Here is a 14,773-nt window from a genome sequence, read left to right on the forward strand (position 1 = left end):
GTGTTTTAGTGACTACATTTAATATAGCCTACATCTTTTGACTACCTTTACCGTTTTATTGAGAATTTTTTTATATTTAATATTCATATTAAATCTGAACTGTTGTAAAATGTTATGATGGAGATACACAAGTCATTCGGTGAATTACTTATTTTACGATACAAGGGAATCGGTGTGAATGAATCTCATTTTAGTACTGTTCCCACCACACCGTATTAACTGTTTTTGAACATTTCTGTAATTATCTGACCAACCCTGACGACACAAGGCATCAAAATAAATCTGACCAAAAGAGGTGCAGTTCTGAACAATCCCTCTGATTTTCCAACCACTCCCAGTTGAACCAATACATCTCTTTAATGATTAAGGGAACATGATATTTAGTTTTTACAGTGAGAATTATCCTGTCTAAAGAAACCTGCGGCTCAGTACTTTGGAGAATCTTAAAGGGATTTGCTGTCACTTTTACCTCCCTTTCTTATCCCCTGACCCCAGCAATATGAATATGTATTGCTTCCTGCTATAGTTGCTTAAAGGAAAATTACACCCAAAAAACACATTTTGGTATTTGTTTCATTAGTCCATTGTTGAGTCCCAACATGTTTTGCTTGTCAGCAATCAAGTTAAGATATGTAACTTTCAACAACAATTCGTATAATTGTTTTCTAAGTACAGAAGTCATCCCTGTATTATGCTGCATTTTGCATCATATTTTGATAATTACCTAACTTGATTGCTGACAAGCAAAACATTTTGGGACTATGTCAAAAATGGACTAATGAAACAAACTTTCCTTTTAATGTCTTGCAATGATTGTGTTCAATTCAAGACATTTCAAGCATTGTCAAGTGAGCTGTAATTGCTATAGGTGCTGATTTACCTCTGTCAGACGAAAAAAGCAACTTTCGGCAGTTCTTTTTTTCGTGTCTTTCATTGCCCTGTGACCTTTTATTGCACTAACCTGTGACCTTTTAACCCTTCCCTCTTTCTCTCCCTCCTTTCTCTCTGTGTATCTTCACACTGGCTTTCATTGACTCTTCTGGCACCACAGAACGTTATCACAAGGAGGTGGAGAACAGCCGCATCCTCAGTAACGAACTGAGGGTTGTTCTGAACGAATTTAACAGCTGAGTCTGAGACGGAAGCTTTGGCAAACTTCCTTCCGCTATCCCACTCTTCCAATATGCACTTGTCTCTGAGTAAACTTGGAACCCGATTTTCTCATACCCCCCTCTAGAAGGCACTGGTTGTACATTCTTCAGTATGCTGTCATTAGGGTGGAGTCAATTCGTGAAAATTCAAGTCATAACATTGAAGTCATTTGCAAACATGACATTCAAGTAATTGACCAATCATATAAAACATTTACATTTAATACATGGAAAATCTGATACAATTCATCAAGGGAATTGAGTGTGAATGAATTTGCCCCAAACTTGGAGTGTTGTGTGTAATTTGGGTACTGGTAGGGTACAGGTACAGTAATTCATCCCCCCAAAAAAAATCATGTAACCTTTTTTGTATGAAATTTGGTTCCAAGTTTTTCAGAATTAGGAAAGTTAGTTTTTCACAAACTTGAGGATACTCACTTGCTGCACATTGTAGAGTTCCACTGCTAAAACATGAGGGAGTTTAATGGACCAAATGGAGCACTTTGGACTGGACACCATCCCACACCTGAAGTTTTCAAAGCATGTGGAATAATTAGCATTTATCTGGAATAATGGATTATTCCATTATTATTTCTTTCAGGATTATTTATTCAAAAGAAATACCCAAGTTTGCATATAGGACAGTTTGCTGTAAAACTTCAGATTGTTTGCATGCCATCCTGCCTATATACTCTATCTATAGATAATGGTATAGCAAAAAAAAAATATATATATAATGCCATGAAATCTGCCTCATATCTGGTGAATGTTATACATTTTTTGATTTCACAAATGTTTTGCTATCGCTCAGACTCTCTTACATGTATCCATCCAAAGTCAATGATATGTAAACGTTTAAGATTTACACAGGCTTGAAACTACACAGGACGTTTAAGATTTACACAGGCTTGAAACTACACAGGCTCATGCATTTCTTTGAATGTAGAGTTTGTAGTTTAGTGTGATGAAACATATTTTGTTTTATCATTAACTATTATAGTACTTATACATACTAAGTATACACTCTGGGTGCAGTATTAGATTTCTGGGGTTAAAGTCTCTCTACACTTGGCTTCGCTACAAGTTACCCCATATTATATCCACACCCATTCGTTTACATGGATTCCTTTGGGTGTTTTCCCTGTTAAGAGTCCTTAAGTAACTTCACTATTTTGCATGGTGTGCTATAGTGAACTTGGCTAATTCCAAGTTGTGCTACATTTACCTCATGACTTTCCACAAGTTAGCTGGGCTAAATATATAAATGTTTTGCCTCCTTGTATTGACTAGCATTACTTTCATTGCACCAAGTATCTTCACGTTTTAGCTTCCCTCACCACCTGGCCCATTGAGTGGTGTGACACGCAGAAAGCATCTGCTGTCCTCTGGAAACGCTCCTTTGTACACACTGAAATTGAAACCTCACCTGACATTCTGTGCACACAAGGAGCACTGTCCTCTCATTGGGTCTGGGAAGGCACTAGCTATGGTAGCTCACCAACATGTAGAAGACGTCTGAACTAAGAATAAAAACAAAAGTTCATATTCATTTTTTTGTTTTCATCTAGATTGGCTGTCCAGGAAAGTTGAATTCTTGCTTCAATTGTATATAACATGGATCTTTTCAACAGCCTAGCTCTGTTTATTGTCCACCTGTGCTTCTTAGTGACCACTTTCGCTGTTTTAACTGACACAAACATATTACTGCAATTTTACACGAACACACTTGATATATGAATGTGTAAAATACAGTATGCTTTTGAATCACATTGTTAGATAGTACTGTTAATTTTTTTGATTTCCATGTTTCATTGTCCTATTCCTGAGCCAACTGAGAGCTTGCTTGTTGGGGTGTTCACCTGTTCTTTTGTTTCCCCGTCACCAGAGAAACTAGCTACAGCTAAAGAAGAGAACCTAGACATGCACCAAACGCTGGACCAAACCCTCCTGGAGCTCAACAACCTATAGAGCGAGCTCTGTCTGTCTGGGCCCATGAACAAGAGGCCTAAAACAAAGCGAAAGAAAAAAACACAAAGCTTTCATAATGCTCATTGATACACACTTGACCAAATCCTTTAGTTGACTTGCCCCTTTGGGAACAGGACAGTCTTCACTTGGCTTTAATAGTAGTAAAGGCTTACGAACAAGGCATTCCGTTTAGTTAATGAGGGTCTCTTGCACACATGCTAATTAATGGCAAACGCATGCTGGCTACAGAAGATAACATGGTTCAGTATAACAGCAGAACAGCATAGAGTTGAACAGCATAGAGTTGAATGCTATCGAGGTTGATGTTTGTATTTAGCATGTGATTCAAGTCTTTAAATTGACATCTCTTTTCTAATCTGACCTCTGAGGCCTCCTTGAAGTGAAATTGCATTTGCTTTACTCTTTAAGCTTTGTTACCTCAAACTCTTTTTTTTTTTAAATTGAAAGTATAAAGTTTTTGTAATCCTTCAAAACAATTAAATGGTAAACATATTCTTTACTTACTGTTTGGTAAGATGTGCCACTCATTGTTTTAATTAATACAGTATAGTATTTGTGTAGAACTGACCCAAACAGGGAAAAAGACTAGCGTTCACATTTTAATATTTGGACTATTTCGGATAAATAGCAGTTTGTTAAATGTACGTCTAGGGTAGTTTATATGGTTCAAAATGACTAGCAAAGGTATCAAATAATGTAATACAAACGAAATACAATAGGGACATTTAATTTAGACACAGGATTCTTTTGACAAAGTTTTTGAATTTTCAAAATTGTTGTAGTGACCTTTTGGGGGTTTGGATAATAGTTTAATATTAGATATGATTTTGGTATTCTAATCATGATGATGTGGTACCTCGTATTCTAATCACTTGCCTTTTTCTTTTTTGACAAAGATTTTTGAGAATGCCCATAGTTGTTAGAATCTGAAACGTCTCTTAATTTTTGAAACACCTTCTCAATAATTGGCCGGTTTAACTGTTACATGGTCGTTCCACGAAACGAGTCTCTTTTTGAGTAGTGTAACTACTTGCTCAACCAGGGCTCAACCCAATGTTTCCCCCCCACAAAACACCACAAAATGTCCAGAAAGACTAGAACCAGCTCACCTGCTTTTACACTGATGTGATTATTAGATGGGGGGGGGGGGGATATATTAAATATTCACCATATTAAAACAAAAGTTCAGATTACAGGATTGACCTTAAAATGAGGGACATGTTTAAGTGTTTTACCTTTACAATGAATCACTAATCACATGAAATAGATAATCTTCCAAATTGACTTTTGTCAAAACAGCCAAATTGACTTTTGAGGATAAGTGAGTTAAAATCTGAGAAGTCAGATTGCAGAGGGAAATGTCAAAATGCTGAATGTTGGCGCTAACTCTTTGATTATAAAAAAAAATCGAAGTCTATTAAATGGCACTTCATTTAATATGGCAGGCTTTTAAAATCCAATATTGGTGCAACATTTCTACTTAAAATATCAAAGGGATGCAAAAGGGACTCATTTTGTGGAACTACCCTACAGCTGTAAACTTGTAAGGTTGATTTCAAGCTGATGTAAATTATATCTTAATTTACATGTGTCAATACTTCAGACTAGTCAGAATGCTTATCGGTCTGAAAGTTTTAATTGGGGGGAATTATTCAATATTCTGGAGGTATTCAAATAATTGTATTAAGGTTTATTACTCATGTATCCTATGCAATGAATCAACTGTATAAGCTCTTAAGATGATTAAAAAATGGCCGGCAAAATAAATGGTTGTTTTGTACATTTCTTCTAGTATTTCCTTAAACCAGATCACAGTGCAACAAAGTCTAATAACACTTATACTTAAGTTTGTTTACAATGGTGAACTGATCAAGACAACTTTTTGGTTTCTCTGAATGATGCTGGCTACCACTACTACCATTTCGCTAACGTTTTGGCGTAACAATTCTGGTGTAACTGCTTCTGTGTCATGTTTCCGCAGCAACAGGATGGTAGCTTCAGATCAAGTTTGTCTGCACAAACTGTTAGAAACCATGTTTCAGTCAGGCCAATCACATCAAGATTATGATCAGTGATTAGTTCATTGACTATAACTGCCTTTGAATTGAGGGATCTAACATTAAGTAGCCCTATTTTGAGATGTGAGTTATCCCGATCTCTTTCAATAATGGCAGGAATGGAGGAGGTCTTTATCCTAGTGAGATTGCTAAGGCAAACACCGCCATGTTTAGTTTTTCCCAACCTAGGTCGAGGCACAGACACGGTCTCAATGGGGATAGCTGAGCTGACTACACTAACTGCTAGTAGCAGACTCCACTAATCTGGCAGGCTGGCTAACAGCCTGCTGCCTAGCCTGCACCCTATTTCATTGTGGAGCTAGAGGAGTTAGAGCCCTGTCTATGTTGGTAGATAAGATGAGAGCACCCCTCCAACCAGGATGGAGTCCGTCACTCCTCAGCAGGCCAGGCTTGGTCCTGTTTGTGGGTGAGTCCCAGAAAGAGGGCCAATTATCTACAAATTCTATCTTTTGGGAGGGGCAGAAAACAGTTTTCAACCAGCGATTGAGTTGTGAGACTCTGCTGTAGACCTCATCACTCCCCTTAACTGGGAGGGGACCAGAGACAATTACTCGATGCCAACACATCTTTCTAGCTGATTTACACGCTGAAGCTATGTTGCGCTTGGTGACCTCTGACCGTTTCATCCTAACATCGTTGGTGCCGACGTGGATAACAATATCTCTATACCCTCTAAACCCTCTTAAATCATTGACATGTCGCATCATTGACTTACAGTACCTTTCAAGGGTTTTTCTTTATTTTTACATTGTAGAATAATAGTGAAGACATCAAAATTATGAAATACCACATGGAATCATGTAGTAACCAAAAAAGTGTTAAACAAAGCTGTCATAAAGGTAAAGGGTGGCTACTTTGAAGAATCTCAAATATATAATATATTTTGATTTGTTTAACACTTTTTGGGTTAATACATGTGTTATTTCATAGTTGTGATGTCTTCACTATTAATCTACAATGTAGAAAATAGTAAAAATTAAAAATAAACCTTGAATGAGTAGGGGTGTCCAAACTTTTGACTGCTACTGTATGTCATCAATGTGTGTCTAAAGTTATTATTTTGAAAGAATATCTGTCCAAGAATTTGCATTCATGAATGGACAAGTAAATGTGGTCACAATGCGGACGCAGTGGACTGCTAAGAGTCACATTTTAATACAATGTGTTGATGTGTGCACAATCAAAATGTTGTAAAACAATTTCGTATGGGCTATGATTTTTATCAGGTCACAAAAATATTCATATGAATTCTATTCTAACTAGATAGGAGTTTTCCTTACACACGCACACACAACTGCAATTAGATCATATCAAATAGAAGGGATGAGCTTTATGCAGGGTTACCTCAAGCATTCCTCGTGAAGCTGGTTGAGAGAATGCCAAGAGTGTGCAAAGCTGTCATCAAGGCAAAGGGTGGCTACTTTGAAGAATTTGTTAAACACTTTTTTGGTTGCTACATGATTCCATATGTGCTATTTCATAGTTTATGTCTTCACTATTATTCTACAATGTAGAAAATAGTAAAAATAAAGAAACCCTTGAATGAGTAGGTGTGTCAACTTTTGACTGGTAGTGTGTATATATAATATTGTGTTCAATATTTCTATATACATACATTGTTAAATATCTATATAATATTGTGTTCAAAATATATATATAAAATAGTGTTCAAAATATATATATATAAAATAGTGTTCAAAATATATATATATAAAATAGTGTTCAATATATCTATACAGTGCATTCGGAAAGTATTCAGACCCCTTGACTTTTTCCACATTTTGTCACTTTACACTACAGCCTTATTCTAAAATGTATTAAATTGTTTAACACACAATACCCCATATTGCAAAAACAGGTTTAGACATTTTTGCTAATTATAAAAAACTAAATATCACATTTACATAAGTATCCAGACCCTTTACTCAGTACTTTGTTGAAGCACCTTTGGCAGCGATTACAGCCACAGGTCTTCTTGGGTATGACGCTACAAGCTTGGCAGACCTGTATTTGGGGAGTTTCTCTCATTCTTCTCTGCAGATCCTCTCAAGCTCTGTTAGGTTGGATGGGGAGCGTCGCTGCACAGCTATTTTCAGCTCTCTCAAGATATGTTAGATCGGGTTCAAGTCCGAACTCTGGCTGGGCCGCTCAAGGATATTCAGTGACTTGTCCTGAAGCCACTCCTGCATTGTCTTGGCTGTACGCTTAGGGTCGTTGTCCTGTTAGAAGGTGAACCTTCGCCCCAGTCTGAGGTCTTGAGCACTCTGGAGCAGGTTTTCCTGAAGCATCTCTTTCTACTTTGCTCAATTCATCTTTCCCTTGATTCGGGCTAGTCTCCCAGTCCCTGCTGCTGAAAAACATCCCCGCAGCATGATTCTGCCACCACCATGCTTCACCGTAGGGATGGTGCCAGGTTTCCTCCAGACGTGACGCTTGGCATTCAGGCTGAGTTCAATCTTGGTTTCATCAGACCAGAGAATCTTGTTTCTCATGGTCTGAGTCCTTTAGGTGCCTTTTGGCAAACTCCAAGCGGGCTGTCATGTGCCTTTTACTGAGGAGTAGCTTCCGTCTGGCCACTCTACCATAAAGACCCTGGAGTGCTGCAGAGATGGTTGTCCTTCTGGAAGGTTCTCCCATCTCCACAGAGGAACTCTGGAGCTCTGTCAGAGTGACCAGCGGGTTCTTGGTCAAATCAAATTTATTTATATAGCCCTTCTTACATCAGCTGATATCTCAAAGTGCTGTACAGAAACCCAGCCTAAAACCCCAAACAACAAGCAATGCAGGTGTATAAGCACAGTGGCTAGAAAAAACTCCCTAGAAAGGCCAAAAAAAAGGCCAAAAACAATCAAAACTAGAGACTGGGATGTGTGCTGAGTCACCTCCCTGACCAAAGCCCTTCTCCCCTGATTGCTCAATTTGGCCGGGCGGCCAGCTCAAGGAAGTCTTGGTGTTTCCAAACTTCTTCCAATTAAGAATGATGAAGACCGCTGTGTTCTTCGGGACCTTCAATGCTACCGAAATGTTTTGGAACATTCCCCAGATCTGTGTCTCGACACAATCCTGTCTCGGGGCTCTACGGACAATCCCCATGCTGTGGGGATTGCTTGGTTTTTGCTCTGACATGCACTGTCAACTGTGGGACCTTATATAGACAGGTGTGTACCTTTCCAATTAATGTCCAATCAATGGAATTTACCACAAGTGGACTACAATCAAGTTGTAGAAACATTAAGGATGATAAATGGAAACAGGATGCACCTGAGCTAAATTTCAAGTCTCATAGCAAAGGGTCTGAATACTTACGTAAATAAAGTATTTGTTTTTTATTTTTAACACATTTGCAAAAATGTCTAAACCTGTGATGCCATTATGGGGTATTGTGTGTAGATTGATGAATGGGGGAAAAAAGCTATTTAATCACTTTTAGAATAAGACCACGATAAGAAAATGTGGAAAAAGGGGTATGAATACTTTCCGAATGCACTGTATATATCATAGTGTTCAGAGGTTCATTTCAGTAAATCATTTGGATAGAAAAGGTATTAAATATTAAGTAGTCAAGCTGAATCTTGAATCAAATTTGAACACGTTCACATTTTCCTGACGTCAGTTGGTCTGACTGAAAAAAATAATCTAGTTTTCATGATGTTCAAAATCTGTCTGTGCCCTCAAATGAGCAATTAACGTTAAGTGCCTTGCTCATTTAAGTCTCTCCGGATAAGAGCGTCTGCTAAATGACCTGGAATGTAATGAGTTACTTATTTCTATTGGGATTGATATGTTTTCAAATTCCAGAGGAAAGAGTAGAGCTTGAACGTGATTGGTTAAGATGCACACAACCGCAGCACAGATGAACAGTGTGCAAGATGACTAATCACAAGACAAATCTGCCAACAACAAAAAAAAACAGTAGTTTCCACACTTTGTCAATATTTTTATTATTTCAAATTAACAGTAGTAGGGTGTTGCGAAACCTGATGAAACTGACTGGGGTAAATGCCAGCTCACCACACGTTTTCCGGCAGCCCTAACTGTGCTGTTCCACTGTTACAGAGGCCCTCACTGGTAAAATCCAAAGACCGTCACGCACTGAAAAAATTGGAAATATTCTCCCAGTGAATGCGTGTGTACCTGTGTGTATGTGTGTGTTATTATCAATGTCGTAGAATGATAGCTCTCCTCTGTCCCTGTTCAGCTGAACTCTGATCCTGTCCTTACCTCTGGAGTTGTGTCTCACGGGGAGGTAAATGGTTTCAGTATTTGGGCAACATACTTTATATACATAATCAAAGTCTTTCTTATAATCTGTATTAAAACTATCAACATGGCTAACACCCCAGACTTCATCTCTAGGATCAGACCTATTGATAGACTCAGTGGCCACACCTGCAAACCAATACTCGTCATCAATCTCAATGTCCCAGCTGTGTGTCCCTGAGGTAAAGCCCTCAGAGCCCATGGCCCATCCCTGGGCTAACCTCTCTGGGTTGTCAGGACGCTGCTGGAACTCACCACCCCATACAAAGCAATCATCATACCCAGTCCAGGTCATGTAACAGAGTAGCTTTGAGTGCACAGTATTAGGGTCCAGAACCACCGGAGCTGAACAGAGAGAACAGAGACATGCCACGTCAAAACTAAACAGAGAACAAAATAAACGATCCGTTCGGCCTACATGTCAAGCGATCATTGAATCTATTTGGAATAAATATGACTCACTGTATCGAACAATCTCCTTCATTTTCTCCCAGATTCTGAACATGAGGTTGCCCCGGTGTTTAGCCACATCTATCAGCGCTCCTGAAACCCTCACAGGATCAGGCAGCGGGCACTGGGTTCTGGAGAACATTTAGGAGTCATTGCTGCTGTGGGGTTAGGTTCAGAACCACAGAGTAGAGAGAGACAGGAGGCAGATCACTTACCTTTTCATTGTGGCATTGTAGTTCTGCAAAGTAACAAAAAGAGCAGCTTAGCTATCAGTGTTATTAATGATCAATCAGTATTCATTGTGGCATCCATCTTTAATAATATTGAATGATTATGGGGACAGACATCTGTACCTGCAGGAATGAGATGTCTTCAGCTTCCAGCTCTTTCTCTATGGCTTTGATTGTGTCTGAAAGTGATGATATCTGTCCGCTCATCTCTTCAATCTTCACCTTCATCGTCTGACTCTTCTGCTCCTCTTCCTCCCTCAGGGCAGCTATCTTGGCCTCCTCCTCCTCTCGTAGAAACTGGTGAACCCGCTCAAAGTCCTCCTTAATCGTTATCTCTGTGTCCTCAGCCTGGCTCTGGAGACAGAGAGCACTAGAACTCTACCTTGGTCCTTGTAACACGGATGAACAGTCAACTCTGTACAGTTGTTACATCACTCAGCATTCTTACCTTGATATGCTGTGCTGTTTGTTACATCACTCAGCATTCTTACCTTGATATGCTGTGCTGTTTGTTACATCACTCAGCATTCTTACCTTGATATGCTGTGCTGTTTGTTACATCACTCAGCATTCTTACCTTGATATGCTGTGATGTTTGTTACATCACTCAGCATTCTTACCTTGATATGCTGTGCTGTTTGTTACATCACTCAGCATTCTTACCTTGATATGCTGTGCTGTTTGTTACATCACTCAGCATTCTTACCTTGATATGCTGTGCTGTTTGTTACATCACTCAGCATTCTTACCTTGATATGCTGTGCTGTTTGTTACATCACTCAGCATTCTTACCTTGATATGCTGTGCTGTTTGTTACATCACTCAGCATTCTTACCTTGATATGCTGTGATGTTTGTTACATCACTCAGCATTCTTACCTTGATATGCTGTGCTGTTTGTTACATCACTCAGCATTCTTACCTTGATATGCTGTGCTGTTTGTTACATCACTCAGCATTCTTACCTTGATATGCTGTGATGTTTGTTACATCACTCAGCATTCTTACCTTGATATGCTGTGCTGTTTGTTACATCACTCAGCATTCTTACCTTGATATGCTGTGCTGTTTGTTACATCACTCAGCATTCTTACCTTGATATGCTGTGCTGTTTGTTACATCACTCAGCATTCTTACCTTGATATGCTGTGCTGTTTGTTACATCACTCAGCATTCTTACCTTGATATGCTGTGCTGTTTGTTACATCACTCAGCATTCTTACCTTGATATGCTGTGCTGTTTGTTACATCACTCAGCATTCTTACCTTGATATGCTGTGCTGTTTGTTACATCACTCAGCATTCTTACCTTGATATGCTGTGCTGTTTTATCACAAGTGAGTTTGACTTTCTTAAAGACTTCCAGTTTCTCCTGTAAGGACTTCAGGGTAGGCTTGAGTTCCTCCTGGAATTAAACACTAGGTTGTTGTCCAATACCATATCACACACTTATTCCAGTTAAGACTGAATAAAAAATGCTGAGGGATAGTCACTTTGTTACAAAATCAAAACTCCAGATCACATACCTACTCTCACGAAAAGGAAGTTCATAAATGCATATTGTCAGCAAAAAATGTACTTGTAGGCCTATTGTGTTTTTCACTTTCACAGTGAAGTTGAAATTATTGTTAACTTTCTGCATAACGCCCTGACTTAACAAAATCATTGGTTTACTCTACCTTAAGATCCTGTACAGCTTCATCTATGGGGATGCAGTCATGCGTTTTATGTTTCCTTGAATCACGACACACCACACAGATAGGCTGTTCATGCTCCAGACAAAAGAGCTTGAGTTTCTCTCCATGCAGACTGCAGAGCACCCCAGACCCTGCTGAAGCTCTCTGACGCCTCTCCTGTAAGAAGGCCTCACATAGGTTCTTAAGAGCCCGGTTATTGGGAGGCTCAGACCTTGACGATCTTCTCCTGCAAACTGGACACTCCTGCCATTCCTTCTCTCTCCAGAATTCTTGCAGACAGGCTTTACAGAAGCTGTGGCTACAAGACAGGAGAACAGGATCCTTGAAGATGTCACAGCACACAGGACAGGATAGATCCTCCTCTGGGAGAGTCGATTCGCAAGCCATTTTTCTGAATCCGTCAAACTTGTTTCTCTATAATGGCCTGTAATAGCATAAGAAGCAATGTACTTTACCCCTTATTAATAACGCACTAAAGATATTTGGTGTGCTTTCCTTATCTCCTTCAGTATCTGCTCTGAAATGTTGACATTAATCTAGTAATGAGAAATAGATCCTGTCGTGTATGTTATCCTTGTTGAACAGCAGATAGCTGAACATTAGCTACATTTTAAATGGCTTGACTGACTTTTACTTCCTGTATCACTGTGTATGAGGGGAGAACCTTTGCAGTTGTTCTTCTATGATATTATGGCGGTCCACAGAACATACGTTCGAGGTGCATACTGCCACCTACTGCGTGGGGTGAAAACTGGCATTTACTGCAGAAAACATGCAGGGAAACAGCTCGGAGATTTAACAATGCAACTACAACGGTTCTAAAGATGAATTTAACCTGAAGATACTTTTGGGAAACCGGTCTCTGGTCACTTTGATTGACTCCACTTTTCCCTGTCCGTCCTCCAACATCTCCTTGACCGCAAATGGATCTCCCCCAAAACACATCCTTATGCTTCAAGCCTACCCTGTACAGGATCTTAAGGTAGAGTAAACCAATTATTTTGTTAAGTCAGGGCGTTATGCAGAAATGAAACATACTCCAACACCGGAGCAAGGCATTACAAGATCGAGGCATATCTTCATTAACACCCGTAGCCCGTTTTGCTCCATTCTCCCATGTTAGTTTTCCACTAATTTCCCTTAACTTTCCTCAACGCACCATCCAACTCAGTGGTTCAGCTTCCACCATCACCTTGACCTTTGCAGTTAGTTTTCTTTGAGATATAGGCCAAGCATGAATGCGTTCTGAAACTCAAGCACACGGTTGTGCAACATTTCCAAATACAACCGGCCAGAAAAACAATGTTTTTAATGCAATTACTGTTGCAACTGTTGAGAGGACAGTCTCCGTTTCTGTGGGTGTCAAATGTATTTCTCACCACTCATTACTGAGTGGATGGTATCGTTTTACAAACAGTGGTTTTGAGATAAAACGGCCATTCGCTGTTATGCTGGGGCTGGGCGTACATTGAATCAGGGAATCCGTCCCAAAACGCAATGCTTACCTCTGCCCCCTCCCGGTTTGGTGATAAATTTCGAGTGGATCATGGTCAGTGTTGACTTCCCCACTTCCCCTATGACATGGGAAACCTACAACTTAACTGATGCTTAACCCTTCTGCTTTGCAGAAAAAAATGAAGTCCATTGTTGTATGGGTCAGATTGACCCGCACAGTTTAAACACACTCTAGACAGTCAAAGAACCAAGTAAAAACAGCCAAAACTGTATTTTGTCTTGTCAGACCTTTCAGAAAGAAGAAATACAAAAACATTTGATTTCAAAAACTCTATATTTAAGAACTATTTGTTAAACATATTTCCTTTCTCACAAACAATCATTTTCTGTTTGGAGCTCATTTTGAGTGTCTATGTCAGAAATCTGCTGCTCTGGCACTGAGAAGGAGAAGTTTGGGAAAGCTCCTTTTCACCCAAACATAATTATAAATGTGCAACTAGAACCAGTCAAAACAAAATACATCAAAAATACTTGTTTTCAAATGTAACTGGGTAAGATTGAAATTCCGTTTATGCTTTACAAAACAATCATACCGCAACATTATTTTTCTGCAGTTAGCAGGTAGATTTGCTTTTAGCCAAATCCTTTTAGAGCAAGCCAAATAATTTCATGTTTTAAAAGTTATCCTAGATCAGGATTCATTGTTGACCCAAAATGACCCACAACATCATGTTTCTATACAAAATCTACACAGACATTCCACAACACATCTGTGTGTCCACATTTTGAAGTTAGGTTCATGACCCTAAATGAGGAAAAATTATTTAATTTCATAGAGAAAAAGAGAGGTTAACTAGTATTTTTAGACAACTCAAAATTGGAAATTGGTCAAATTGACCCGCAACATAATAGGAGGGTTAAGGAAGTCTAAAGTACTCCACGTGTACTACGACGCATGTCAAATAACAACACAGAGGGTATCCTACAGGCTACCAAGATCCTAGGAATATACATCTAGGGAAATCTAAGATGTTCAACACAGATAGAGAAATATGAAAAGGCCAACCGATGTCTAGTTCTACCTCTTTCGCAGTGTGGCATGCGGCACTAACCATCATTCAATCAGACACCATCGTGGGCACGGACTACACCTCCTACTTAGATCCATGGATCTCTTATCACTCTAAACAGGGAATGTCTCCCAAGGTCCTTTACAAGTTCTCTACTACAATCCGACCCCTACTGCCATATGCTCCCGCCTCAATTATCGTATGTTTGTCTACGCCCGACCCACTCACCTAACTTGGACCTGATCCACCGCAGGACTGAGCGTTTCCTTTTCAGCACCATCCCAGCCTGAATAGCTGACGATGAACATGTATTGTATTGATGTATTTTTTTGATTGTGTTTTGTTATTATGATTTAGTTAGTGTTCGAAAATTTTCATATTTCAAATGTAAGTT

General features: G+C 39.3%; 2 protein-coding genes across 9 annotated transcripts in view; one reads left to right on the top strand and one right to left on the bottom strand.

The window, feature by feature from the left end:
- Positions 1 to 4,907, top strand: part of tpm2 (tropomyosin 2 (beta)) — a 36,754-nt gene extending 31,847 nt beyond the window's left edge. For 4 of the 8 annotated variants that reach the window (XM_071351917.1, XM_071351915.1, XM_071351923.1 and 1 more), the window contains one exon: positions 3,037 to 4,907. In XM_071351917.1, coding sequence (XP_071208018.1) covers positions 3,037 to 3,119 — 83 coding nt within the window. In that variant the 3' untranslated portion in view covers positions 3,120 to 4,907. Of the gene's footprint in view, positions 1 to 1,051 lie in introns of all 8 variants that reach the window. The other 4 variants (XM_071351920.1, XM_071351919.1, XM_071351926.1 and 1 more) reach the window with 2 other exon arrangements.
- A 4,233-nt stretch (positions 4,908 to 9,140) lies between these two features.
- LOC139544598 (E3 ubiquitin-protein ligase TRIM35-like) lies at positions 9,141 to 14,574 on the bottom strand. Its single transcript, XM_071351914.1, has 6 exons — positions 11,837 to 14,574; positions 11,467 to 11,562; positions 10,282 to 10,512; positions 10,144 to 10,166; positions 9,941 to 10,059; positions 9,141 to 9,823 (listed from the first exon to the last, which is right to left on the bottom strand). Exons 1-6 carry the CDS (start codon positions 12,239 to 12,241, stop codon positions 9,249 to 9,251), a joined length of 1,449 nt encoding a protein of 482 aa, XP_071208015.1. The 5' UTR covers positions 12,242 to 14,574; the 3' UTR covers positions 9,141 to 9,248.
- Positions 14,575 to 14,773: the final 199 nt, after the last annotated feature.

This window comes from Salvelinus alpinus, chromosome 18 (genome assembly GCF_045679555.1).
Source record: "Salvelinus alpinus chromosome 18, SLU_Salpinus.1, whole genome shotgun sequence".
In the NCBI taxonomy this organism is placed as follows: domain Eukaryota; kingdom Metazoa; phylum Chordata; class Actinopteri; order Salmoniformes; family Salmonidae; genus Salvelinus; species Salvelinus alpinus.